The 26,573-nt window shown below is 36.6% G+C and overlaps 1 protein-coding gene across 1 annotated transcript in view; it reads left to right on the forward strand.

The window, feature by feature from the left end:
• Positions 1 to 9,928: 9,928 nt before the first annotated feature.
• LOC142338062 (prostate-specific antigen-like) overlaps positions 9,929 to 26,573 on the forward strand; it is a 75,267-nt gene continuing 58,622 nt past the window's right edge. The window contains exons 1-2 of the mRNA XM_075387695.1: positions 9,929 to 9,972; positions 14,199 to 14,552. Coding sequence (XP_075243810.1) covers positions 14,261 to 14,552 — 292 coding nt within the window. The 5' untranslated portion in view covers positions 9,929 to 9,972; positions 14,199 to 14,260. The remainder of the gene's footprint in view (positions 9,973 to 14,198; positions 14,553 to 26,573) is intronic.

Genomic DNA, 26,573 nt, shown 5'->3' on the forward strand with positions numbered 1-26,573 from the left:
TTAAAAGAATTTTGCCATGCATTTCTGGATCTTTAAATTATTGGTGACCAGGAGTTGCTAGACAGACTCCCTCCTATCAATTAGAGCAAAAACTTGTCGGTTGCTACAAAAACCGTTTCTACAATAATTAGGCTCTACTAGAAAAGATAATTTCCCGTTTTTAAACAGTTTTTTTCTTTTATTATTATTTCAATTAATATTGCACAACTCTTCCGTGAGGCGCCTGAAAACAAACCAGATAGGTTTAATGGCGTCTTTGTAGTGTAGCAAATTGTAATCAATTGTATCTGTACAATGTATGTAATTTTTGCTACTATTTTATGGTAGCGGCACTACGAACAATTTATTGTTAAATGGGAGACAATGTGTTTGAATAGCTGGGTAAGAATGTGCAACACATTACAGGAAGCGTATTTTTACGAGTCAGTATTCGAGAACCACTGGTCTGATTCCTTAAGTTCTTGTCCCAGGGGTAGAATATGCACTGAGCCCATTGAACCCTTCGCATCAACTTGTGCCATGGACCTCGGAGGACCACTGTTTGCAATTGAGGTTCTTTTCAACCAATTTATGGCTGAAATTTAATTTTTGTCTTAGATTAAATTTTATTTTTAGCTATTCTTTGTTTAAAATCTATTGATTGTATTTAGCGTATTAAGTTTTTAACATTACACTGATTAAAACAGATTTTTCTGATTCTCTTGAAACGCTCCGGAGGGGGTAGGGCAGTTTCCTGTATTTGCATTTTGTCTAACAAGACTAGCAAGACATTTGCACTTTATTAAGACGTAATTTTACTTTTTTGAATGCGAGAAGGCGGCAAGATAGCAGTTGTCACAATTGTTATAATTCAGCCTCCCGGTTCGAATGTCCTTGCTTAATAAAATCCTCCCATTTTGCTGTAAGAGTGGGGGGTTAATTTGTATCTGGGGGGTAAATTGATGAAAAAGAGAGGGATCATTTGGTCTGCTGGGGGGGGGGGGGGAGGAGGGGAATGATGTAAGAGTTGGGCTGCAGTTGGAAAACTTTTGTGGAATTAACCCCCCCCCCCCCCCCCCCCCCCCCCCGACTAAAATTGCCATGTAAGAGTGAACTGCAATGGGAGGAGGACTTTCGAGGAATTACCCCCCTTCCTGACTGTAGGATACAGTAGCATTTAGAGGTCATGGTATCAAGTATAGTCATGTAACAAAAAGTCAAATCGTTCAAAATGAAATTGGAAATGTAGAAATCGGAAATGTATAATTTTTATGTAAACACGTTTTAGCTTCATAAGTTTTGTTGATTGTCTTTATTACGGTTGATTTCTCGATATGCTTCCATTATAGTAAAAAATGTATACCTATTTTTTTAAAGGGAAAGGCGTATTTAAATATTAAGTTAGGACTCCCCAACTCGTACATGACTAAAAGTGCCATGTAAGAGTGGGCTGCAATGGGAGTACGTTTGTTTGAGCAATTACCCCCCCCCCCCCCTAAACTAAAATTTCTGAGATTTGGCTGCAATGGGCTGTAATGGGAGGTAATGGATATATATCTGTCTAAGAAGAAACACAATTTAATATTACTATCATATTGACTGCTATAACTCAGATATTTTCGCGAGAACTAAAAAATAGTCTACAAAATTAGTGAAAAGAACTCAATCAACAATGATAGTGCGCTTCACTGAGAGCCTCGTGTCTGTATGGCATTTCGAGTGGATTCGAATCCTATCGTATCAAGACAGGCAAAGGCTACGGTGTGAAATGCGACCAAGACAGCACATTCACGAATGTTGTCGACCATCTTCCCTGGATTGAACTCATCATGGCTGTGAATTGACACGACAAAGTCAGACGAATTAACACAAGACTTTTCGAAAGTCACTTCAGAATATTTCGATTGTAACTAAATCTCGCCAAGCTGCAAAACTTTGACCACATTTCTTTTTGTTCAAAACTTTTATTTGATCAACTGTTATTATTTTAGTTCTTATTCATTTTTTGCAAAAAATACGAAAAAATTGAGCTGATACAAAAAGTTATTTTATTGTTCCTCTTGCCAGAAGAGCCTCCAGTGGCCAAATGAGGGGATTTGTGATGGTCTTTGGACAAAATGTCAGGTTGGGGCGGTGTGAGTTTGTTCATTAAGTCCAACTCTTTCCTAAAGCAAGACTACATAGAAATGCTTATTTATTTACAAACTAACCAACTATTCAGACCCATTCTCTGCGTTGATGAAATACATTTAATTTTATGTAAAAAAACTGAACCAAAAGGTATCAATTGTTGGCGACTTTAATACGAACACATTAAATGAAAATAGTATCAAAGCCGAGTATTTTGATATTTTGTTAAGGCCTCGAAACGCAAAAGTCTGAGCAAACCAGAACAACAGTGCAAGCACGAACTTGCATCGACCATGTTATCAGGTGTGATTTTAAAAATACATAAAATCCAAACGTTGATAAGTGACCACTGTAGTGTGCTTTGATCGTAGATTTACATTCGTCAGAAGAAAAAAACATGCATATATAAACAAAATAGAAGAAATTTTGCAATTTTAAGGAAAAAACTATAATAAGATGCTGGAAACTACTCTTCCCCCTACTATATTGTTTACAGTCTATCACAAACTGATGATCCAATTTTCTTATTAGATAGAACTCAGTAACGCTACAAAAAACGTGTTTGATAAGATCTGCCCCTTAAAAGAGCGTTTACTGCGATTACTTTAACATATGCCTCGGCGTAAGGGTAGACCATATAAAATATAATTTTTAATCCCATTGACTAGATTGCTAGATCCAGTTACTATACTTTCAGAAATCAATAGACCAATGAAATGCATTACACAAAAATGGGTGCTCTAATTCTCCTAAAGACTAAAGACCTAACAGTCTTTGACTGATTCACATTCTTTGCTAAATAGGTAACGGTTTGGTTTTTGTGAACAAAACTAGAATTACCCGTGCAATAATCACAGTTTTCAAATTTACGGGAGATAACAAGGACATAAATTACGTTGTAACTGGTTTTGTTGACTCAAAAAATCATAGTACGGGGGCCATAAAAGTTGGATCAATAACCCTGTGACATGAAATTTGATAGCCTTGATAAGAAACATACTTAATCATAGAAGGTCTTGCCAAGATCTTGCCATGTTATATGGCAATATAATATCAATATATCTCCGAACTTGCAAGACCTTTGCATGGGAGTCAAGAAACAAGATCTTGGCAAGATTTCCAAGAAAGATTAACCAGGACAAGGTAAGACGTACCAATTATTAAAAATTCAATAGCACCCAAAAAACATGAATTAGCACGAAAGCGTAAGATTAAGCAAGAATTATCAAGATTTATCAAAGCAACTTGAATATATAATGTTGAGGAAAAGAGCAATCACTACTTTTTAGAGCAATCACCACTTTTTAGTGAAGTTTTTATTGTCATGTTTCATGATGATCTTGGCAAGTTCAGTCAAAAAAATTTTCTTGATACCTCTTGATAAGATCATGGCAAGGTCTTATCAAGGTTTACCAAAAATTTTTGTTCTATCAAGATCTTGGTAAGATAATCCATGTTTTGTCAAGACTCTCAAGATCTTGCATGTCTTGTCAAGGTGTATCAAATTTGGTTTCATTGGAAAGTTTGTTCATCAAGAGCTTAGGGGTTGAAATTGGAAAAATTTTCGGGAACTACTTAATTGAATGATGCCAATTTCTAGACAATCAAAGAGACAGGTTTGATTTTTTACTGGTAAAACATAGAGTACAACAGGGCTGAGGAGTTCAACAGGTTTCCAATTTGGTTCTTTTAGATGCTAATAATGATTTGCCATGCACAAATACAAATAGTAAAACCCCTTTTTTTCATTTTGATACAATATATTTTCTCGAACAACGAGAGGTAAAATACCTATAAAAATCTTTCGTGTTGACTTGAGTCAGTTGTCTTGGCTAAAACTCGACAAACTATTTTCAAATGACAAGAGAGAGAAAAGGAAATGCAAATTTTCGATTTAAGGGCGTTAATTGCTCAGTTAAATTTATGTATTTTTTGGAAGTAATTTATAGGTGTGCTACACAAGTATTTTGTAATGGATTAGAGTTGACTGTGACCTCAATTTAAAACGCACGTGGATAATCTTAAATTGAAAGTTCGAGTATCAACGGGATTTGGTTTCAAGCACGCCAGCTTCTTCCGAGAAGTTGTGACTAGCTATAAGGTTATAGTGTTGTGTTAATATCCGTGAGCCAACAAGATTAGTTTCGGGTGATGAAAAATCAACTGATTTGGCAAAACTGCCAGAAAAACGGGATGGATAATTTTTTCAAAGATCGATTTTGCAATTTACTGTTCAGACTGGAACATATTACTGATCAGTTCGATAAACTTGCACAAAATCAATGTCGTAAACTAATTGAGTGACTTTACAAATACTTGGTCAGGGATAACCAGTAGCTAATTTCGTATTTTTGTCATCGTGCTGACAGCAGCATTAGGAGCTCCGTAGCTGCTACGGCGGGATAACATTTTAAAACCTGACTGACTTCATATAGCGCTTAATTTAGTTTGCTGTTATTCTTTCGATTAAGTTCAGTAAAAAAATTTCAATATCAAAGTTATTTTTTCAATACAGTTTCTTCTTAAAGGCTGGTCCCCAATGGAACGTGAATCGCTGCAACTTTATATCTATTTTTATCGCCTGTCCCAGTCGTTTTTACTCGCTTTCTTTTAAGATCCTGCATACACATAGTTACCTGACAAGGTCTTAAACATCGTCATTAGTTCACCTTTTAGGATAGTGAATATCTTGACAGATGTTTCGCAAGGACCGAAGTGTTCTCTGGCTCCAACTTCATAAGATATGTTGCATGATATCTGGTGAAAATTCTCCACTGTAACAATTCAACGCAACGTAAATTGTATTCAGAATCCTCGAATCTTTCTTTTTGATTTTCATAAAAATTTAGGGAGGAATCCAAAAAAATGATCAAGTCTAGGATTGTCATTTTAAAAATCCCTACCTTTTTCTCTGCTTCAACCAAATTGCTAGCATTTTTTGAAAACATAAGCTTACATTAGTCTGCCTTGGGATCATTCGTAGGTAAGTTTCAGTAACCTCAGTAAAAGCTAAGAAAATATTGCAATATGCAGTGCAGCGTAGTCATTCAAAATACTAATTACTTTACAAAGAGAAAAAACACACAACTAATGTCCTCCGGAACATTCTAATTAATCGTTCTAGCTTTCGAATGGTTGTCGAAGATGAACGAATACAATTTTTTCATAAACCTGACACTCTGTGCTAGGAGAACCACAGCAGAATTTTCAACAATAAAATTTTGTTTCTATTTCTAAACTAAATATTTTGCTTATAAAAAGTCAAAAACACGATCAAGAAATTTTTATAACTTGAGAGTTGAGTAATAACTGATATCAGCAATCAAAACTATTTTGCACTGAGCACTCAAAAATGAAGCGTAGTCAAAACTTTATATAAACAAGGCGGCTCGGTAATGTGCGATGGCACATAAGGTTCCGACCCCGCCCATCCAAAATTTTGGCATAATTGTCTACCAAATGAGGAACAGATAGAAAAACCCAAAAATTATTTTTTGCGAATCCCAAAAAAGCCCAAGTCTTTTTCAAAAAATTCTGTATGAACGATAAGATAGCCTCCAAAGCAAATAACTCAAGGAGTAAAAGTTGATTCATTAGATTGCTGTAATATGTCAATATTAAGAAAGCGAGTCAAGACGAACAGCAAAATCAAACAACAATAACAACAAACATTAATTACATCAAAAAATTTATGTCCCTCTTAAAAACTAAATTTAATAACAAAGTCAACATACCGTCAGATAAACCTAAAACTAAACAAAAATAAATTATAAATCACCAGAAAACATATGCGACCAGTTCATAAAAAGGTTTGGTAACAATTATACAAAAAAGAACAAAAACAGTAAAGTAAAAAAATTAACGTATTTTTTTGAAACAGTTAACTTCAAAGTAATAAATACCATTAGGAATCAATTAATATTACCACAAATTTACAATTACCACTGCTTCTATAGAAGGGCTTTAGGACCTGTCCTTATTCCTTTTTTAAAGCGGCTAAAAAGAACAACAAAGAACAAACAAAATTTCAATTGAAACTTGCCAGAAAACGCTGTCAAAACGTCAAGCCAAATTTTGGCAATCAAAATAAATTTGATTGCGCCTTCTTCAAACAGCTATAATGTAGTACGTGGCCAATCATTAGTAAGACTAGGTAACAAGTAGACAAAAAAGCGAAGTGCTAAAGTATGTAAAACTTTTAATTTTTTTTCGAAACAAAATTACATACAATGTCATGAAAGGCATTAAATACAAAAAGAGCTATTTAAATAGGGTCATTTATTCATGAAAAGGAAGCCCTCGAGACCTGTAATTATCCAGAATATTTCTTGCATCTACAAAAAGAACCTCAAATATGACAAAAATCAAACTATTTTACTTTTTTTTGTGAAAAACCGGTGTCGAAGCCAGTAAGGTCATAACAAATTCTTTAAAAAAAAGATTTTGGGACACCAATCTATTTTATTCCATTGAAACCCATAATGTCATATTTGACCGGTATTTAACTAACGAGATTAGGTAAAAAAAAAGAAACAAAAAAAGAACAAAATTGCGAAGTTAAAAAGTTTTTTTTTTAATTTTGGAAAACGATTGCTTTCAAAGTCATGAAAGCCATCAGCTATCTACTAATATCAGAATATCGTTTCTTCTATTTTTCCATGAAAAGCCAGTGAAAGCTATCACTATACAGGAAATTTCATACGACCGAAGCGACAAAGTATAAATGACAGTTAGAGACAAAATTAAAAAATTCAATTGATTTCTTCAAGAAAGAGGTGTCCAGGCCGTTAAAACGATAATGTATATCTTTTAGGATTTTAATATGTTCAATTGTGCCTTATTTTGAATGCTAATAAGGTGACATGAGAACTGTCAATAATGTAATAATGTGACAAAATTAGAAAACGTGAAAAACTGGCAAATATCAAAACAAACAAAAATCTGAAACAATAACTTCAGGCTTAACACTGCAACCGAGAACAAATGTTAAATCAGTAGAAAGAAGAAACAGTCTTTCTTTGCTGACACTAAGCTGAAAGTTGAACAAATTAAGAAAAAAATAGAGGAAAAATTAATTAAGCCATTATTTATTGAAAAGTCAATTATTTTTAAAAGAGACGACCATAAACTTTCAATTAAAAAACTAATTGCATTAGTTTGGAGCTGCTTAGCAAGCAAAATGGTTGGACCTATCACTCCTGAGCTTTGATTTGATATGTTCTGTTCTTTATTATTAAAAAAAGTCTCTTTTTTTAAAAAAAAAAAAGACTGACTGATTACAGCCCGATTTTTTTGGATTGTAACAGTCCGAGAATGGCCCAAAACTAGCCCTGCTAATACTTATTGTCCTTAGGAACAATTGATTTTTCAAATGGTGTAGATATAGATAATTTGTTATTTGAAAACTCAAAATAAGTTCTGCATTTTTGATAATCAACTAGTAAAACTAGCAAAAAACGGCAAATTTTTAACTACAGTGCACTCTCAGCGGACTCTGAAGTAGAAATAGCCCCCTTCTGACTCCACAAAGATTTTATGAGTGTTGATTGGGGGTGTACTGTCGGCAAATTTAATCAAAGTGGACTAAATTAGCTTATTTCGTGCTGTTTTTGATGAAAAAGGCTAAAATTTGAAATGTTTATCCAGATGTTTCGACCAAAAAAATTAAATCAAAACAATCAACAATGCTTGTTCGTCTTCAAAAATAAAATCAACGACAATATTCTTGAAAATTATAACAAATTTTAGCAAAATTGACGAAAATTTAGGCAAAAATTCCGGAAAATGTGAATAAAAACAACGTGAATTCACTCTTCTTTTCTCAGAAGTTTAAACGTCGATAACTCCTTGTAGAAAACGAAAATTAAAAAAATTTTTTTAATTCCATATTCTACGCTGGACGAGCTTTCTAATGATGCCAGTCTCAACTCTCTACGATGAATATATCGAGCGGCGAAAATTCACGGAATAAAAAAAACCCATTTGAGTATATAGTTCCTCCCCCCTCAAGAGGGTCGGAACAAAAATGCTGGTCTCAAAAAACGAGATGAAAACACTCAACTATATAATAATTGTTTTAGTTTTGATTTAAAGATTTGTGGAAAAAATGAACTCGTAAGAGCGTTTCTATCAATGCAAAGCTTATGGATTAAAACTTTAATGAGATGATCTTTTGGTGTGATTTTTTCTCATCTCTGCAGTTATGTTGTTTCTTTAGATGATTTTTGTTTCAAACATTGTTGATTTTGCTGCCAAGTAACTGGAACAGTAGTGAAAAACCACTGAAATCTTTAGACAGACATTATTTTCCACTAATAGAAAATTTCGACAGACATTAACAATAAACAACGGAGACCCGGCAATTTTTTGATAAAAGGCATAGAGTCGCGATATTCCCCTTTATAATTAATCAAATTATTTTAAACAGAAATATGAACGAGCTAGGAAAGTCTGAAAAACATATTGATAAATATAACTGAACCCTTCCACACCAATTTAACTTTCGGAGTTTTTTGCTTGTTTATCTTAAAAGGTCCAATTTTATAAATGTCTAAGTAGGTTGTTTTTCAAAAAAAAAATTGTTATCAAGAGTTTTTTCTCTGCGGACTTCAATCAATGTTGATAAGAATGAACAAAAAGTGCACAAAGTTTCTTTTTTGGTTTTTTTTTTATTTTTTAAACTCAAATCTACCATCGTTTTTTGTTCCTGAAAAATTTTATTAGTCGGCAAAAATCTCTTTCAACTGACTATTACAAAAACCTTTATTGAGGTTTTGAAGTTATAGAAAAAAGTTATTTGTTAAAGAAATCACATTCCAGCCTAATCGTCATAAGGGGAGAGAGAGAGCGGGTGGGAAAATGATAGAGACAGAAAGAGGTTTTAAGTGTGCGTATGTAAGTGTAAGTGCTTTTAATTGTCTGAGCACTCCGCCGGTTCCTCGTTTTGCATCAAATTTTTCTCAAGGCGTTTGATCTTTCGGGAATTTTTTTGGTTTTTGATTCGATGTGGTGCTTTCATTTTTGAACAAATTTCATTGTAAACAATAATTCTTTTTTCATAATAGAGATTTCAGGCTAAAATCTAATTCGACCCTCTTTTGCAACAGATTTTTCGAAATTATACAATCTGAGCAGGGATATTTTGATTTTTTTTGGAAATTGATATTTCAAACTTTATCAGATCAAGCAAACACGCATAAGAGAAATAAGATGCACTGGTCTGAAGAAGTTAAGTTTGTTTCTTGCTAAGTGCAGTGAGAGAATGTTGCTTGCAGAAATTTATCACAATAGGAGAGCAAATTCTTTTCGGCAATTTGATTTCTGTTTTAACCCGGAAGTCTTCTGGATATTCTCTTTGTTTTTTTAAAATAGATTGCTTACAATCTGAGTGATTGTTCAGGCATCGATCCCTCATCAATTACGCAAAATTAAATTCAGGCACTAACTTCCAAGATTTTTTTGAGGCAGAATTTAAAAAAACGGTGATAAATGTTGGCTACACTAAACCGAATTTTAGGTTTTTTTCTGTCATGGAGAAGTTTTTTGTAGTCTTCCGCATGTTTTTCATGTTGTTCATAATAAGTTAATTATATTATTTGTGTAATCATAACGAGTTAATCTCTTGTAGTTGAACCTAGTTTCATTCATTTGAACAGAGTTGCTGAATTATTTGTCAGAACTTATTAGCGCGATATAATAAATATGTTCACGATGTTGTTGGGTCTAATTGCAAACACAAATCCCAAACAACTTCATTTCCTTTCTCTAATTCTATTTGCACATTCGTTCCCTTATTTACTTGATTACGTTTGCCATCAATGAAAGAGTTGCACTATCGAGCATCGACTTTGTTTTGGTTTTTGTGTTTGAGATAAATTTCTGTCTTTCTTTGACTGCTATAAGAATTGTGAACTCGATTTTTAAATCTCTTCATTACAATTGTTTTGAACTTTTGTGAACCTATATAATGAACTTTGTCTTGAATAAATTTTCGCCTAAAAAATAAAAATGAAATAGGTCCTGAAAAAAAAGAAATTATTTTTAAGGTTTTTGCTATCAACGCATTACGATGCAGAGGTATACTCCAAAATTTCCGCCTTATTAAAATTGGCTCGAAAAATAAATACATACAATGAACGAATTTAGGTGACATCCTTTGTATCTTACTTTTCGCTAAAAGGGTTCCGCCAATTTTGCGAAATAAAAGAACATTCGGTGCGAAAAGTATGTAACAAATCTTGTAGCACGTTTCCGCTCAATTTAGGTATCTATTATTCGCGCGCATTTTGAGCATGCAATAAGCACTTTATTAAAGATTTAATTGAAACTTTCAAAGCTTCAAAGTGCTTTAAATACATGCGACCACAAAAACTGATTTTTTTCCAAAAAATTCCTCACACATCAAAGACTTTGTATATCAATGTGGGACTGGCCGAGTTTAATAAGTAGTAATAAATAGTACTAATAATTAGTAATAAAGTAGTAATAAAGTACTACTAGTAGTAATAAGTTAGGCTTAATTAAATAAGTAGTAATTAAGTTAGGCTTAATTGCGGATTATATGCGAAATCGAGCTACATTGTGTGCGAAAAATTGATACATAAATGGGGCGGATGCGTGATACAACTCGCGCGAAAAATAGGTTATTAAGTTCGTGCTTGTATTTCGCGGCTAAAATTAGGACGCTTTTGCGAACGCGGGATACGATATTCCCCTCCATTTTGCCGGTTTCTGCTAAAGTACCTATTTTCCGCAATATTGTTCCACTTTCAATGTATTAACATAGTAAAAACGAACACGAGATAAACGCATCAGGCATATCTGCCCGTGACTATTTGGGTATACCTCTGCATCGTAATGCGACATGCCAAAGTGAGTCGTAAAATAAATGGCCACAAAACGATGACAAAGCTATCATTGGTCTCTTCGTGGTTTTTTTACGAATAAAAGTGAAGTTCGGCGGGTGATTTTCTATTTTTTTGGCAATTAAGGATCACTTAAACAGGATGTAAAATTCAATGACGTACGTGAAAAAATGACGCTTAAAAACATTTGGTTTGGTATAATCCAATTTAAAACTAAATAACTGTTTCGAAAGGGCCAGAGGTTTTGAAAAATTTTTACTCGGTAAGCTCAAATGTCTTCACGCCTATTTTTCTCGTCCTCTCAGATAAACCTGAACAAAAACCAAAAATTATCTTTTTCGTTACTTTGGTTAGAAAATTCGATCGGCTGTTTCTATTGATTTTCGTGCAATTTTATTCATTTTCAAAGTAAATATTTTTACCCTCGTGTTTTCACTGTTATTTGATGTACTGACAATACTTATCGTACAGAAACGACATCCAAACTGAACAAATACAAAACCGTATTCAACGGTCTTTGGGGAACATTAGTTGAAACGTTGCGCAATGATTATAAATTTTTTGTGGGAATTCTTTTTAATGTTTAACATTTTCGGCATCATACTGTTAGTCATTGCTTCCGGAAAAATGATACTCAGCAGCAAGTTGAGAAAATTTATTCAATTTTTCATTTTTAAGATTTTTTTCAAAAGAAACTGCATCAGACCTTGCGTTTTCTTTCGTAGTCTCCTCTGCTTTTTGGAATTTCATCCTTTATAATTTAATGAAATAGGCGCCTTACAATAGAACGAATCCGTTGCAGATAAAATGTTCTGATTCGATTTGATTCCAAAGTGTTATCAGAAAATTTTTCAAAGCATTTTCAACATACCCGGACCAAGGTTTCACCCCTATTCCAACCCTAATTAGCGTGGATCAGGGTGTAATCCGTTTTCCACTGTTATTTATCGGGGAAAAGAGTGTAAGAGTGTAAATTTTAAAAATTACACTATATTTACACTCTTTTTTCCACTCTTTTTACACTCTTTGTAAAGAGTGTAATTAAGGGTGGAATGATAAAAAATTACACTCTTTTCTCCACCCTTATACTAATTATCAATTTTTGTACACTCTTACACTCTTGTTTTTGAGAGGGTGTAATTTAAGGTGGACGGATAAAAGATTACACTCTTTTCCCCACCTTTAATCTGAGTATGAACTTTTTTACACACTTACACCCTTATTTTTGAGATAGATTTTCTTCTATATTATCGAGCAAAAACTCGACCCCCCAACCTAGGTTTTTGAACACTTGCTGCAACTTATTTTCAAACAATAATTGTTTTTTCTCAAAATAATCGATTTGGTGCAAGTGAAACTGAAAAGTATTCAAAGGAGATAAATTAGTGCAAATATCAAAAAAAAAATTAAACCCTTTTTTTCTATATGATCGAGAAAAAAATCGACCCCCCAACCTAGGTTTTAGAACTCTTGCAATAATCTATTTTCAAACTATACTTGAGACTTTTCAAAAAAAATCAGTTTGGTGCAAGTGAAACTGGAAACTGTTCAAAGGAGACAAAACTTGTGCAAATAACGAAAAATTTTTTATTTTTAAATCATATTTTTCTATATCATCGATGTAAAAATTGACCCCCCCCCAACCTAGGTTTTTGAACTCTTGCTATAATCTACTTTCAAAGTATACTTGCGATTTCTCCAAAAAAATCAGTTCCTTGCAAGTGAAACTGGAGAATGTTCAAAGGATACAAAGTTAGTGCAAATATCGAAAATTTCTCTGCTTAATTAAAGGTGGAACAGTGTAATTGAAAAAGTGGAATTTTAAAAAATAAGAGTGGAATAGTGTAAAATTAATTTCAAGAGTGAAATAATAAGAGTGTAAAAAGAATTAAAGTGTAATTTTTAACAGTGGAAATAATTATTTTTACACTCTTTCCACTCTTAATTTTTAAAATTCCACTCTTCCACTCTTAATTAAGCGGAGAAATAGGGGGAATTTTTTATTTTTACACTCTTTACACTCTTTTCCCCGGTATTTTTGAGTAAAAACCTCGAGCTGGGTAAGTATCCAGCTCATATTTCTGTAATAATTACCAAATTTGCGGAGTTTGGAGCAAACAATACTTAAATATGAGTAGAGTTATCCAATGCTGAAATTAATTTGATTCCATTGTTTAAAATTATCATTATTTTTTTACAGATTTTTGAGCTCGCGACTAAAAATCAGGGAGTCGATCTACAGTAGCGGTCTTCCATAACGTTTATCAATCACATTTTCATTATTGCAGCGGCCAGTCTCCGTCAACCAATATAAACAATCATTACCGCATAACCCTATTTTTTGTTCACAGAAGGCTTCTAAAACGTTTGCCTAAAGTACGAGTCGTTTGAACCTGAGCGAATTAAATTTTCTTTATTGTGTACTCTGCATTTGTATTCTTGCTTCTATTTTTCAAAGGTAAGCACTGATGACAAGTGTTTATTATGAACACATGTATTAATATAAATCGATGGTCAAGCAACTCGTAATGTACGGGCGACCCCCAAAATAAGACCCGATTAACGTTTATTTGATGTATCAAACAGGGACTGATTGGTCAACTATTTAACTTTTTTAATAACTTGTTTCTTTCTTAGTAACGTGCGGGTAAACTTTTCAAAAACAACTTTGGTAAATTTGACTGAGCTGTCCATGTTTCTTGCTTAAATTTTGTTTTGTTTGTTTCTCGCGCCATCCAGGTGACCAATGAGAGCTTCGAGCTCATTATTAGCGCTATCTGCGTGAGAGTACCAGAGTGTGAAAAAAAATTGTTTCTAATTGATTTTATTTATAAAAGAAATTTCGTAAACCAAAAAATAAATTAAAAAAGTTTCGTACTAATGTTCAATTGAAATTTTTTATATTGAATAATAAAAGCCTTTTCATTATAGAGGCACAAACAAAAAACCAGCTTATTTTATCTTGGGGTGTTACAATGAAGTTTTTTTTCGGGCTGTCGAACAGTTGCTCTTCTCTACAAAAAACCGTTAATTTTTTTTTCTCGTTTCCGATAAATCTAGTAAAAAACAGTTTTTCCTGTCTAAAAATTCGAAATATTAGAAAAACATCATCAGGTTAATTTTTCTCTACCTGTTTTTCTCTATTAAAATTTTTGAGCAGGTAATTTACCTGAACGGTGTACAGATAATCAAATTTGAGGAATATTTTACGTGTTCACATTTCAGAAGCTAATAATTATTCTGTACAATTTCTTCTCCTCCTTCACACTTTACAATTTATATTTTTCATGGGAGATAATTATATTAATTCAAGAGCAATTCCTTCGAATATGTTAAAATTTATATTCCTTAACACCCTTGTTCCCATTTTTGTTTTACCTGCTTCCATAAAATTACCCAAACAATCAGCTAACTTGAAATCAGCGAGAACATCTTTTATTTTGGGTGGCATTGAGAGCCGTTCCAGGCCTTTTTATGCGCGAGTCAATTCTGTTTACCGAGAGGGCTACTTTTGCGGAGGGGCATTTATACACCATCAATGGGTTATCACTGCCGCTAAATGTGTTGATGGAGTGGAAGGTTAGAGCAATAAACATAGGTCGATAAGTACGTTAGCAAAAAAATTATCATCCTTAATATATGGCGGTGAATTGTATTTTTCTTAACCACCAAGATCTTTCTCAATTTATCTCTTTCATAAATTTTATTATCTTTCACTTCATTCTCCGTAGAATAAACATTACTAATGAAAAGTTCATTTGTTTTATAAAAAATTCTTTATTACAAACCCACAGGAACTTGTATTTTTTAAGGATTTCCCTCATTTCTAACGACATTATCGCCAAAATTTGGTGGTATTGCCATGGGGTAATGGACAAGAAACAAAATAGAAGTTATAAAGGTTCCTCAACTTTTTCCATTTTTTGTCATTTCTGATCGAACCGTTTACAAGCCGTTGTTTTACATTTGCATCTAAACACGACGGTCATGGGATGAAACCAAAGGAAAGATTTTTGGGGAAAAAACTTTCGAAGCAAGAAAATTTGAGGTTAATCGTACTCATATAGAATATTATAAGCAATAGTGTCAACTTTAGCCCCCCACCTCCGAACACTCTTTGAAGAATTAATCCGTTGCTACTGATTACTCTAGCAAAAAAATCGAATAAACAGTGTTGTTTTTCTGAAAATCGTCAATAGAAATATTGATGCGAGAAACATATAATTTTTCCATCGAACGGTGGACAATTATTCCTTGTCAAGAAGACGCAACAAAAATGGCGCAAGACATTTTCAGGGTGTTCGGTTTTAACGTAAGAAGTCGCCGGTATGTTCTGTTATAGGCGTTGTAAATTGACTGTATAATCATTTTTGAATGTAACGATACATCCGTATGCTCAATTTTGCAGGATTCGGAATGTTCAGTTTTAAAACGTAAGAAATTGTCGGTATGTAGTGCTTCCAAAACAAGGAAATTGTCTTCATGTTTGGTTTCCAAACATAAGAAATCTTTGGTTCCTTGAAAATTGACCAGCACATTTAAAAGAAAGCAACCAAAAACCTTGGAGGTCACAGTATTCGTATAGAAAATATAAGCAAAAAATAAGCTGAAAAATCTTTTTTTAATTTAGCATCCAAAATTTAATTCATCTCAAAAACACAACAAAAATGAACTGATCATGAAGGTCGCAATTCGCCAAAGGGACATAAAACAGGGAAAAAAATTAAATCAAGAATAATATTTTAAATTGTGGTCACTTCTTATAAACAAGTAAATAGATATAAGCGAGACAAATATACCAAAAAGCGTCAATTTTTAGCCAATGGGAATCGAGTATTTAACTACGCATAGAAATCGTTCCAATTTACGTACAAAGCTCGGAAAAGATGCAAATAACATCATTTCAAATAAATCTAATCATAAGACCAATCAAATAAGACATGGTTTGGCTCAATAATTTTCGGGTTTTTGGATTCATTGGTACAAAATGGTGACTGGCATTGAACTGATTCGCTATCAGACATAATACCGGCCAAATGAGTAGCAAAAATTGCCGTCTAAAAAACACTTGTTGCTATGATCGTACAAATGCTTATACGTGTTGCCGATAATACGTTAACTTATTGATTTTTGCTTAAAAAATACGCTGCTCTGTCGATGTTATAATCGCTTGATTGAATTGAAACCTTATCGGTAGACTGTCTTTACTTATATAAAGCTACATTTTGGTGCCTTTCCATTCAGAGCCATCTTAACAATTATCAACTAATATAGTTGAGGCCACGACTGCTTTTCAGTCGTCCCTAGAGACAAAAGTTTAGTTGTGAGCCAGACAACAGAGTTGTTGCCCTAATGTGAGCTGCTTTTAGTTCCGAATCTACCCGCACATGCAGCATTCAAAGAACTACTCACTGATTCAAGGGTACAGGGTGACCAGATCAGATTAGAAAATTTTCTGTCATTGCCCTTGAAGACAAATGCCAATCCAAGATTCCTTGAACTCTACAAAGAAGGGTCGAAAGATGTTCAATGGCAACTATCGCAGTATCAACAGAGTTTGGTGGAATTGTAAGGGAAAACAACGAAATTCATCAAACGGGACTCGAAGCCGCACAATGACTATCACAACCTGATCTCTATCACAGCTGAACTTGATGATAAACTCCATCAATGGCACTATGAAAACCCAGAATAATTTCAAAGTGTTTGTGCTCGACTGTTCTTGTGTCAGTCTGGCCAGAGTGCTGACTTCACGGTGCACAGCTGGAACTTTTATTACGAAAGACTGTAAGACAGAACCTCTAATTTTTTTTGAATATCTTAATTCGATATATTTACATTTGATTTAGACGGCAACCTCCAACTCCTAATTTTCCTAACTTTCAATCAAATAAATCGGGTTATCAAAAAAATTAACGGTATCACATCAAAAACTAAGAATTCCGTGATTTTCAACACGGAACTCTAAATTGGGAATTCCGCGATTTTCAATACGGATATCTTAAAAATTCCGTGATTTTCAACACAGAAATCTTAATTTAAGAATTCCGCGATTTTCAAAACGGAAATCTTAAGAATTTCGCGATTTTCAATAGGGAAATCTTATATTAAGAATTCCGCGATTTTCAATGCGGGAGTTTTAAGAATTCCGCCATTTAGATAACCGGTCACCATCAAACCCCAAATTTTTTGTGACGAAAAAACTTCGATTTTGAAAATTTTTGGTCGAACTGTCGAAAATTAGTAAAAACTGATCAAGTCGGTTCGGATATTAAAAAAATAACCTCTGATAAGGAGACAATTGAGAAATTTTTGGTCAATTTTGTTGCAATTCTAAAAACATTAGAAAATCAATACCGAACATTGATAAACCGTATTTTCGAGCTTATATGCGTCCAGTTTACTGGATTACCGTTCCGTAATCAAGAAGTGGCAGAAAAAATTCACCCAAATTTGAAATATTTGAACAAAAAGCATAATATTTTGACAAATTTGACAAAGTTATTATTTTTCAGCTAAAAGGTTCGTCAATTGAGTAAAACTCAAAACATACAGAAAATTTGTGAAAAAATTCAAAACCTCTGACCTACAAAAAAATTATTGAATACTTAGTTTTCTCGTGGCCCGTTTACGTACCGTTTCGTACGCGTCCTCTTTGTCCATTCACTCTTCTACTTACCGTGTTACGTTTTTTCAATAACGTCGCTCTCCGATAGCTCTGTTTTTCATTTTGGTAATCGATCGTTCCGATTTTTTTCCGCGTTCCACGTCAAAATTCTCCGCTTCATTTGGTCCTTCTATGTAGTATGTTGTCTTATGTGATGATATATGTTTCTGTCTTTGTTGCAGTATGTTGATTATGCTAGTATGCTGGTCTGTTGTTTTGGTCGTGTAGCTTTCTAGGGTGTGACTTAGTTTATTTACAAGTTACGTCTGCAGTTTCTCCTGGCTTTCTCAACTTAACTAATGTACTAGCTCCCCTAGTGTAGTATAATGATTTTTACTATTGTATATTTGAGTGTAACTGTTTGATTGTTAGTTGGTTTGGTCTTTTTGCCTTCTAGGGTGTGATTTAAATTTGTTATGGAGTTACGGCTAGATTGTTTCTTCAGTTTTCCAGTTTTCATAGACTACAAAAACGCTGCAAAATACATAAGTTATGCTGCAGTTTGTTTAATATTGTTTGCATGCTGATCGATTGTTTCGGTTTGAATATTGCTAGGTTGTGACTTAAGTTTATTCTGGAGTTACGGCTAGTAAATTTCGTGCTCTTTTCATCCATTTGGTATACTACTGCTTTGCCGTAATTTAGTTTGTTATTTGTAAATTAAGCCCCATAATGACTTGAGCCAGTTTGTCTTGCAGTAGCATCTCTCCTCCTTCCTAGGGTGTGACTTAAGTTTGTTCTGGAGTTACGGCTAGCTGGTTTGGTTGAGTTTGTTGCCGTGATCTGCTAGCATAGTAGTTCCCAACCATCCCGCCCGTGGCCTAATCGTCTCCCGCCCGTTCTTTCCCGTCCTTCCGCTTCGCTACGCGCTGTTGGCTCAACGCTTCCGTTCTAACAGTCCATTTTCCGTCGCGTCGTGAACCCGTCGCCCAACATTTCCGCTCTGTCCGTTTCTTTTCCCTTTTCGTCGTGCGCCGTTCGCCGTCTCCCACGTCCGTTTCGTTTTCCTTTTCGTCATGATTCGTACGCCCGGCCCTCTTTTGCCGGTTGCCTGTCTTTCTGTTTAGTCTCACGTTGCTCAAAAGCACGTTAGACGCTTTCTCACTTTTGTTACTTACTTTCGCCAAAAAAATCATTACTCGGTTACTTCTTTCTAGCTCTTGGGCGTCGGGATTACCATTTGGTCGTCATTTGGGTCTGGTATAACCCACACTCATTTCGAGATCATGGACAGCAAAAGAAATTGAAAAAACTCTTTAATGCAAGATCTAATCTAGAATCTCAGTTACTTAACATCCATAAGGACATCACAGAAGCCATAGATCGTCAAGACAGGAGGGTTAAAGTTGAACGCTTGGTTTCTATGTTAAAAGATGCTTTCAGTAAACTGATGCAGAAGAATGAAGAACAAATCGACTTGGCTAGTAAAGCCGAGAACCCAGATTCAGATTATTCCTGTCCTTGAGCAATGGTTGGATGATGTAACTAAGAAAAATGATAAATTCTTGCTTGCGGTTAGAAACTATATTGATTCAGTTGCTGACCAAGACACCGTATGCGAGGGCGTTAATCCTCTTGGGCAGTCTAAGATAAGTTCACGCCGAACAGCATCATCAATATCTAGCCAGCGCAAACATGATTTTCTCATGGCAAAACTAAAACGCGAGGCGGCTGAGAAACAGGAACAAGCTGCCATGCGCCCTGCTAAACAAAAACACGACATTTCTATGAGAAAAAGGAGCTTGAAAAACAAATGGAGCAGATGGCTCTTCAACAATTGGAGGAAGACCGCCGTCAGCGTGTTGCCGCAGCTAAATTAAATGAGGCTGAGTTAATGGATAATCATTCATTGTTTAGTGACCACTCAAGTGAACTATGTTTGATTAGAGATAGGGGATCAGATAGAAGTCAGAAAGTTGTTCACGATTAGGTAAATTCGTTTCCACCAGGTAACTCATTGACTGCTGCAAGTGAGTTAAATTTTTCTCGTCCTGGTTCAGCAACAGCTGACCCTCCTGTCCGAGATACTGCCCCTAATAATCCTCCAGAAAACCTAAGTAATGTTGCCGGTAACTTAAATCACCTTGAAATGCTTTCTCAGTGCACACGGCCAGCAGTTGCTATTTCTGTTGCTCAGCAAAAAGCGTTGTATCGGGAATACCTCCAGGCTCAACTGCAGCAATCATTCAGTGATCAAAGAGTCGAGCAGTCAAATAGTCCCTCACGCGTCGGTAATGTGAACCCAGTGAGCCAATTATCAGTCGACGTACAAAATGTCGCACTCCCACTACTTTAGCCACCTATGCAACCTCCCCGTCCACCGACTCCTGTGCTGGCACCAACAGAATCAAACATTTTTGTACCTGGTCCGTCAACAAACCCGCAGATAAATCAGTTCACGGACCAATTCGCTGCATTCTTGGGTCCAAAAAGCTCCAGTAAGCCTGGTCAACTAAATCTCTCCAACCCTCATGTTCCACAACATCAAAGTTTGCCCCAAATAAAATTCCTTGACGCAACTCAACTTCCTATTACCAATTTCCCGATTAATTTCTCTTCATCTCCAAATCGGAGCGCGAACCCGCCGCCCGTAATCGCTCGGTATCATCTAGTTAACTCCCAAGTTCACGTAATCCCACCCAGTATACCACCGCAAGTAGCCACTTTAAATAAACCACCGCGAAACCCCGTCTGTTCCCCTCAAGCCCATCCATTACCGTGTCCCAACGCACAGAAACTTCCCCTTAACCATAAACTTAATCTAAATTTGAGGCATTTCCCTCAGAACAAACCCCCAATGTAAACCCGGTGTCAAATAATGCAATCGTTCTCAACAACTTTTAACCTACACTACCCCCAAGCACTGCTAACTGCACCATCAACCATGCCATCTCACAATTGACTGCACCACAAAATTTTAATAGCAACCACGCAAAAACCTGTAGCAACCAAGTAAACCCATTCAGTACGGCAACTAACATCGAACCACCTTTTGTCAAGCCAATTATTCCTCCAATGTACGTTCATACAGCACCTGCACCGTTGTGTTGTGGTGGCCCATGGCACCCCAAACATCCGACGCCAGCAGCCGAAAACGCAAACCTTATTAGGGCGTTGGCTGACGCCATAATGAGCAAGAGGAATGATCCGCTACCTGAATGGAAATTGTACCAATACAGTGGTGATCCCCTACAGTGTCACGAATGGTATGGTCAGTTTAAAAGCGCAATTGACTCTCAGTCCCTGACTGATGATGTAAATTGACATACCGTAAGACCCTCGTAACAGGTAAACCTAAAACAGCTATAGCTGAGTTCGCCTATTGCGGCGCTATGTACAAAGACGCACTGAGGACCTTAGAACGTAAATTTGGCCAATCACAGGCGGTCTTAAGTGCCCATTTGACAAACTCAGAGCTTTCCACCATTGAAGACGCACAATTGCGACAACCTCATTATTTTTTCAGGGTGCATTTCAAGTCTTTTCGGGGTCTTCAAATCGCTCTCATACGACTCGGATTTAAAGAGTGCCGCGCTTCTCAACATCGCCGTACAGAAGCTTCCACCCAATATGAAGGAGTCGTGGTCACTCTTAACGGTCAAAAAGCATTGGATGAAACCTACTCTTCTACATTTAACGACTGGTTAAAGGAAAAAGCCGAAGCGATTTAATGAAGAATACCGCAACTAAAACCATGGCTGAGGATACAAAACAATTCAGAAACAAGAAAAAAGTTGCTTCGAAGCCATTTGCTGTAAAAACGCATCACAAGTGTAATCTTAAGCCGCAACAGAATTCGTCGTCCACATCAATCTTCAGTTGCATTGTATGCAAAGGCAGCCACCAGCTTTAAGGAAAAGACCCCCGCGCCAAGAGCCAAGGTTATGGCTGAAGAAAAGCTCTGTTTCTCTTGTTTGCCTGATAAACATATGTTCAGGCAGTGCAAAAGTCCCCGTGTTTCAAAGCCAATGTAGAACAGGATTATGAATTAGCTTGTCATTTAAGTCTTGGGTATGATATGGAATTGTAGGGCGCGTTCAAGCAGGTTGACCCACGATCCGCAGCGGATGCTCGCGCGCAAGAAATACTTGAAACAACAACTTTTCATAACGGCCAAAGATACGATGATGGTATGATATGGGCTGATGACAACATCCAGCTCCCGAATATCTACTTTTCGTCACTGGTACAGCTCAAGTCTCTCGGAAAGCAGCTCTCGAGAGACACAACATTGAACGAAAATTATGCTAATACCATCCGTGAAGATTTGGAAAAAGGTTACTTAGTTACAGTCCCTGATGCTCACAAGGTCGAGCAGTGGTCAGATAAAGAGTGGTACCTCCCACATCATCCTGTAATCAACCCGAACAAACCGGGGAAAGTGCGTAGGGTTTTAAATGGTGCAGCAAATTTCCACGGTACTTCATTGAATAAATCTTTGCTCACTGGCCCCGACCTGCTACAAAACTTAATCCAAGTACTACTCACAGTCCGTCAACCTGAATTCGCCTGTCCGCAGAAATCGAATGTATGTTCCTCCAAGTGGGTGTCCCTGACTGTGACCAGCCATCACTGCGTTTTTCATGGCGGGAGGACCCCACACCAAATGTTGTAGTGTATCAATACACGCGCCATATATTCGGGGCTAAAGACTCGCCCAAATGCGCTAACTAAGCATTGCAACGCACGGCCCGATACAATGTTAGTCAGTACCCGGAAGCAACCAAAACCGTCCTAGAAAACTTCTAAATGGAGGATTATTTGGAATCAGTGGAATCGCTTGAGAGGACCCTCAATAGATCGAAGGAATTGGTGCTTTTTCTCCATTCAGGTGGGTTCAAGCTTACTAAGTTTGTAAGCAATGCACCAACTCTGGCTGACCAAATTGATGAGTCGCCTCAGACACCAAACCAAAGGTAATTGCTTCACCTAAGGAGTAATCTTCGCACGTGCTTGGGTTGAAATGGGATCACAACAATGATACTCTAGTTATGAGTCGGGGTACCTTCAGTACAGTAACGAAGTCTTTAACACAACGCTTGGTATTGAGCCTAGTGTCTAAGGAATTCGATCCCATCGGCCTAGTGACACCATTTACTGTTGGTGACCGATTGTTACTAAAAGACATCTGGCGTGTCAGCGGGCAGCATAGAGATGAAGAGCTACCAAAAGACTTTCGTGAAAGGTTCCTCGAATGGTGTATAGAATTACGCAAGCTTGCCGAAATCACTATACCAAGGAGCCTTTTATTTTCCGGAAACTTTAAATCCTCGAACTACACATAGCACACATCCTCGAACTATACAAGCGTAGCACCTATGAATGTGATGACAATTCCAATGCCAGAACTGCAAGCTGCCCTACTGGCCACTGGTTTGAAACAAGACATCTGTGGAGCCCTTACTGTGCATGCTAACAAAGTTTTTATGTGGACCGCTAGCACTACCGTCTTGCAGCGGCTTAACTCAACAAGCAAGCAGCCAATATTTGTTGCAAACCGGGTATGCGAGATTTTGGAACGCACTAGCGTTGACGAATGGAATCACGTTGCCTCAAGCGATAATCCGGCAGATGCCGCTACTCGTGGTATGTCCGCTGAGGTTTTGCAATTAAGTAGCTGGGTGAGGGGTCCAGATTTTTTAAGAACCAAGGAATTCCCCTCCGAACCAAACACCGATGTGGTTAAAAACATCAAACTTGGTATAGTAACTAAGGAAACTGACGATACAAATACATCATTGGCCGTATCCGTAACCAAGTCAACTAAGGAGCCTCCCCGCAACTAATTCCCGTCGATAAGTACAGTTCTTATCAGAAGTTGCTACGGATAACAGCATACGCACTCCGCTTGTTAGCTTCTTACGAATTTTACCGTAATACCGATGGTAGCATCATTGACCCCACAGAGTTTGACGAAGCCGAGCGTCATCTCCAGAATCTTGTCCAAGGAGAGTCATTCAATGCAGAGAGAAAAGATCTCCTCGAAAGCAAATCCGTTAAACAGAGTAGCCGTATTGCTCCATTTTCTCCCTTTATCGGACCAAATGGTCCAATCCGTTCCGCTAGCCGCATCAAACGGCCGGTCGAAGTTGATTATGATGTAAAACATCCTATCGTTCTCGAAGAACGACTTGCATTTGTAAAACTGTTCCTTAGGCCCACCCGCGTTAAACATCATCATCAATGTTTTGACTGCCTGCGGGCTAAAGTTCGAGAACGTTAAACCATCCTCAAATTACGATCCTCACTGTGTTCAATTAAATCCAACTGCGTCACGTGCAGAAACTTTCGAGCTGCCACTATCCAACCAATCATGCCTGACCTCCTAGTAGAAAGACTTGCATACCAGTCTCCTTCCTTCTTGAACATCGGGGTCGACTACTTCGGCACGTTTTACGTTGCTGTACGTAGGACTACCGAGGCGAGATGGGGTTTTCACTTCACGTGCTTAACTACTCGTGCCGTTTATGTTGAAATCGTTCCGTCCAAGGACGCCAGTTTGTGTGTAAAGGGAGTGGAGCGATTTGTCTCCCGTTGGGGTACACCGGCCATTATTTGGTCTGATAATGGTACTAACTTTGTTGGTGCGGGAAAAAAAGTACGCGAGAACATCGAAAAACACCATCAACATCGCCGTGAAACTTTCCCACAAAGGCATTAACTGGAGGCTCAACCCGCTCAGTGCGCCACACCAAGGTGGCATCTGGGAGAAGCTAGTACGTAGTTTCTAGCGCGTACTTTGCACAATCATTGGAACACGTCGCCTCACAGCTGAAGTTTTTAGTACCACTTTTTGTCTGGTCGAACAGGCGCTTAATTCACATCCGTTAACGCCCGTAAGCGCCGACCCGTCCTACCTAGGCGCATTAACACGTAATCATTTTCTCTTCGGTAACCAAGCACGTAGTCTCCCTTCCATCATTGGCGTAGATGAGTTTGATCACCGTAAGCAATACGCCCGCGCGCAATCTTACGCTAACGCTATTTGGTCTCGTTGGATCAAAAAGTTTGTCCCAACTCTGAACCGACATTCTAAGTGGCAAAGGCGTGCCGAGGAACACCTAAAGACTGATGACTTGGTTTGTGTAGTTGAGGAGACCAATCCTAAGGGATACTACCCTACTGCCGGATCACTGAACTCCGTTACCTTTCAGACAGCGTCGCACGCTCCGCCGCCCGGATCGCTTGTTCACCCACTTGTAAAATTGGTACCTATCCTCCCAACATCTTCTGGGCCGGAAGATGTTAACAAGTAAATATATGTAAGCGAGGCAAATATGCCAAAATGCGTTATTTTTCTTAGCCAATCAGAATAGATTATTTAACTATGCATAGAAATCTTTCCAATTTACCTACAAAGCTCGGAAAAGGTGCAAATAACATAATTTCAGGTAAATCTAATCCTAAGACCAATCAAATGGGACATGGTTTGGCTCAATAATTTTCGGGTTTTTGGAGTCATTGGTACAAAATGGTGACTGGCATTGAACTGATTCGCTATCAGACAAAATACCGGCCAAATGAGCAGCAAAAATTGCCGTCTAAAAAACCACTTGTTGCTATGATCGTACTAATGCTTATACGTGTTGCTAATGCCTATACGTGTTGCCGATAATACGTTAACTGATTGATCTTTGCTTAAAAAATACTTTGCTCTGTCGATGTTATAATCGCTTGATTGAATTGAAACTTTATCGATAGACTGTCTTTACTTATATACATGTACACTTCTTTTCCAAAAATTTTCAAATGACATATTCAATTTAAAAAAGGAGGCATTTATTTCAACCGGTAATAAAGTGCGAACAAAAAATCAAAAAGAGATTTAACACAATGAAGCTTCTACATAAAAATTTTTGGAGATGACCGTATTAGTATAGAATATATGAGCATAAAACTATTGAAGCTAAGTATGGTTTCAAAATTTATCCCGAAACCTTGGTATATCTCATGAATACAACCCCAATGCACTGATTACCACTGCGGTAGCTTACCAAAGCGACATACAACTAAAACATTGTGAATTAAAGATTAAACTTGTGGATTTTTGTCGCTTCTTTTCCATGGGTTTTTTGCTTCTTTCCATCGAATTATTCGACATTTAAAAATTTTTAATATTTGTCTTTCCGGATATTAACTGGAAAAACATTTTTTCTGTTTGGGTCTCCTCATTTGAAATGCATAAACTGCTCCTTGTTCAAAACTTGGTTCAAAAACTGTTTTCGAGTTTATAAAACAGGAAAAGAAACTATAATTTTTGAAAATTTTATCAACAATGAGCGTTTTTTATTGTTCCCCGCATCATATAGAAAAACTGTTTCTCATCCCGTCGATAGAATTTATTAATCTCACTACACTTAATTTTTTAATCACTTCTCAGAATTCCGAATGAAAAAGTAGGAGCGAAAAAGTACAAAAAGTATACTATGAGAATGCCGATTTTTATCACAACTCATTATAACCGATCAATTAATTATCTATCTCCTGTCTATCAGGTGTTTAACTATCAATGGTTCATCTCCCTTTTTTTTCTGACAGTTTTTGTGGCAGTTCAATTGACAAGATCGTGCTGGGAACACTTGTGAAACCTTTTCGACAGTTTGCAAGAGAGTAACTTTTTAGTAAATTAGCTATACGTTTCATTCTTTTGAGAGCCATCTAATTGAGACGTTTGTGGAACTCGTCGACAAATAAAATACATTTTTTCCAGAGCTGTAATTACTGACGTGAAATTCAACATGCAAGCACTAAATAGGGATTGAGTATGTTTGGCGTAATTTGTGGTCCAAAATGCTAAGCTTGGTAAGGTGCAAACCATAAATGTTGAACCAGCAGAAAACTAGTTCTAGATATTGATATGGGTGGCATTTTTATAACTTGGGTTGCTCAAAATAAGGACCTCGGGAGCCACAGATATGTGGACTGGCTTCTTA

The sequence above is a fragment of the Convolutriloba macropyga genome, chromosome 4, assembly GCF_964194025.1.
Source record: "Convolutriloba macropyga chromosome 4, txConMacr16.3, whole genome shotgun sequence".
NCBI lineage: Eukaryota > Metazoa > Xenacoelomorpha > Acoela > Convolutidae > Convolutriloba > Convolutriloba macropyga.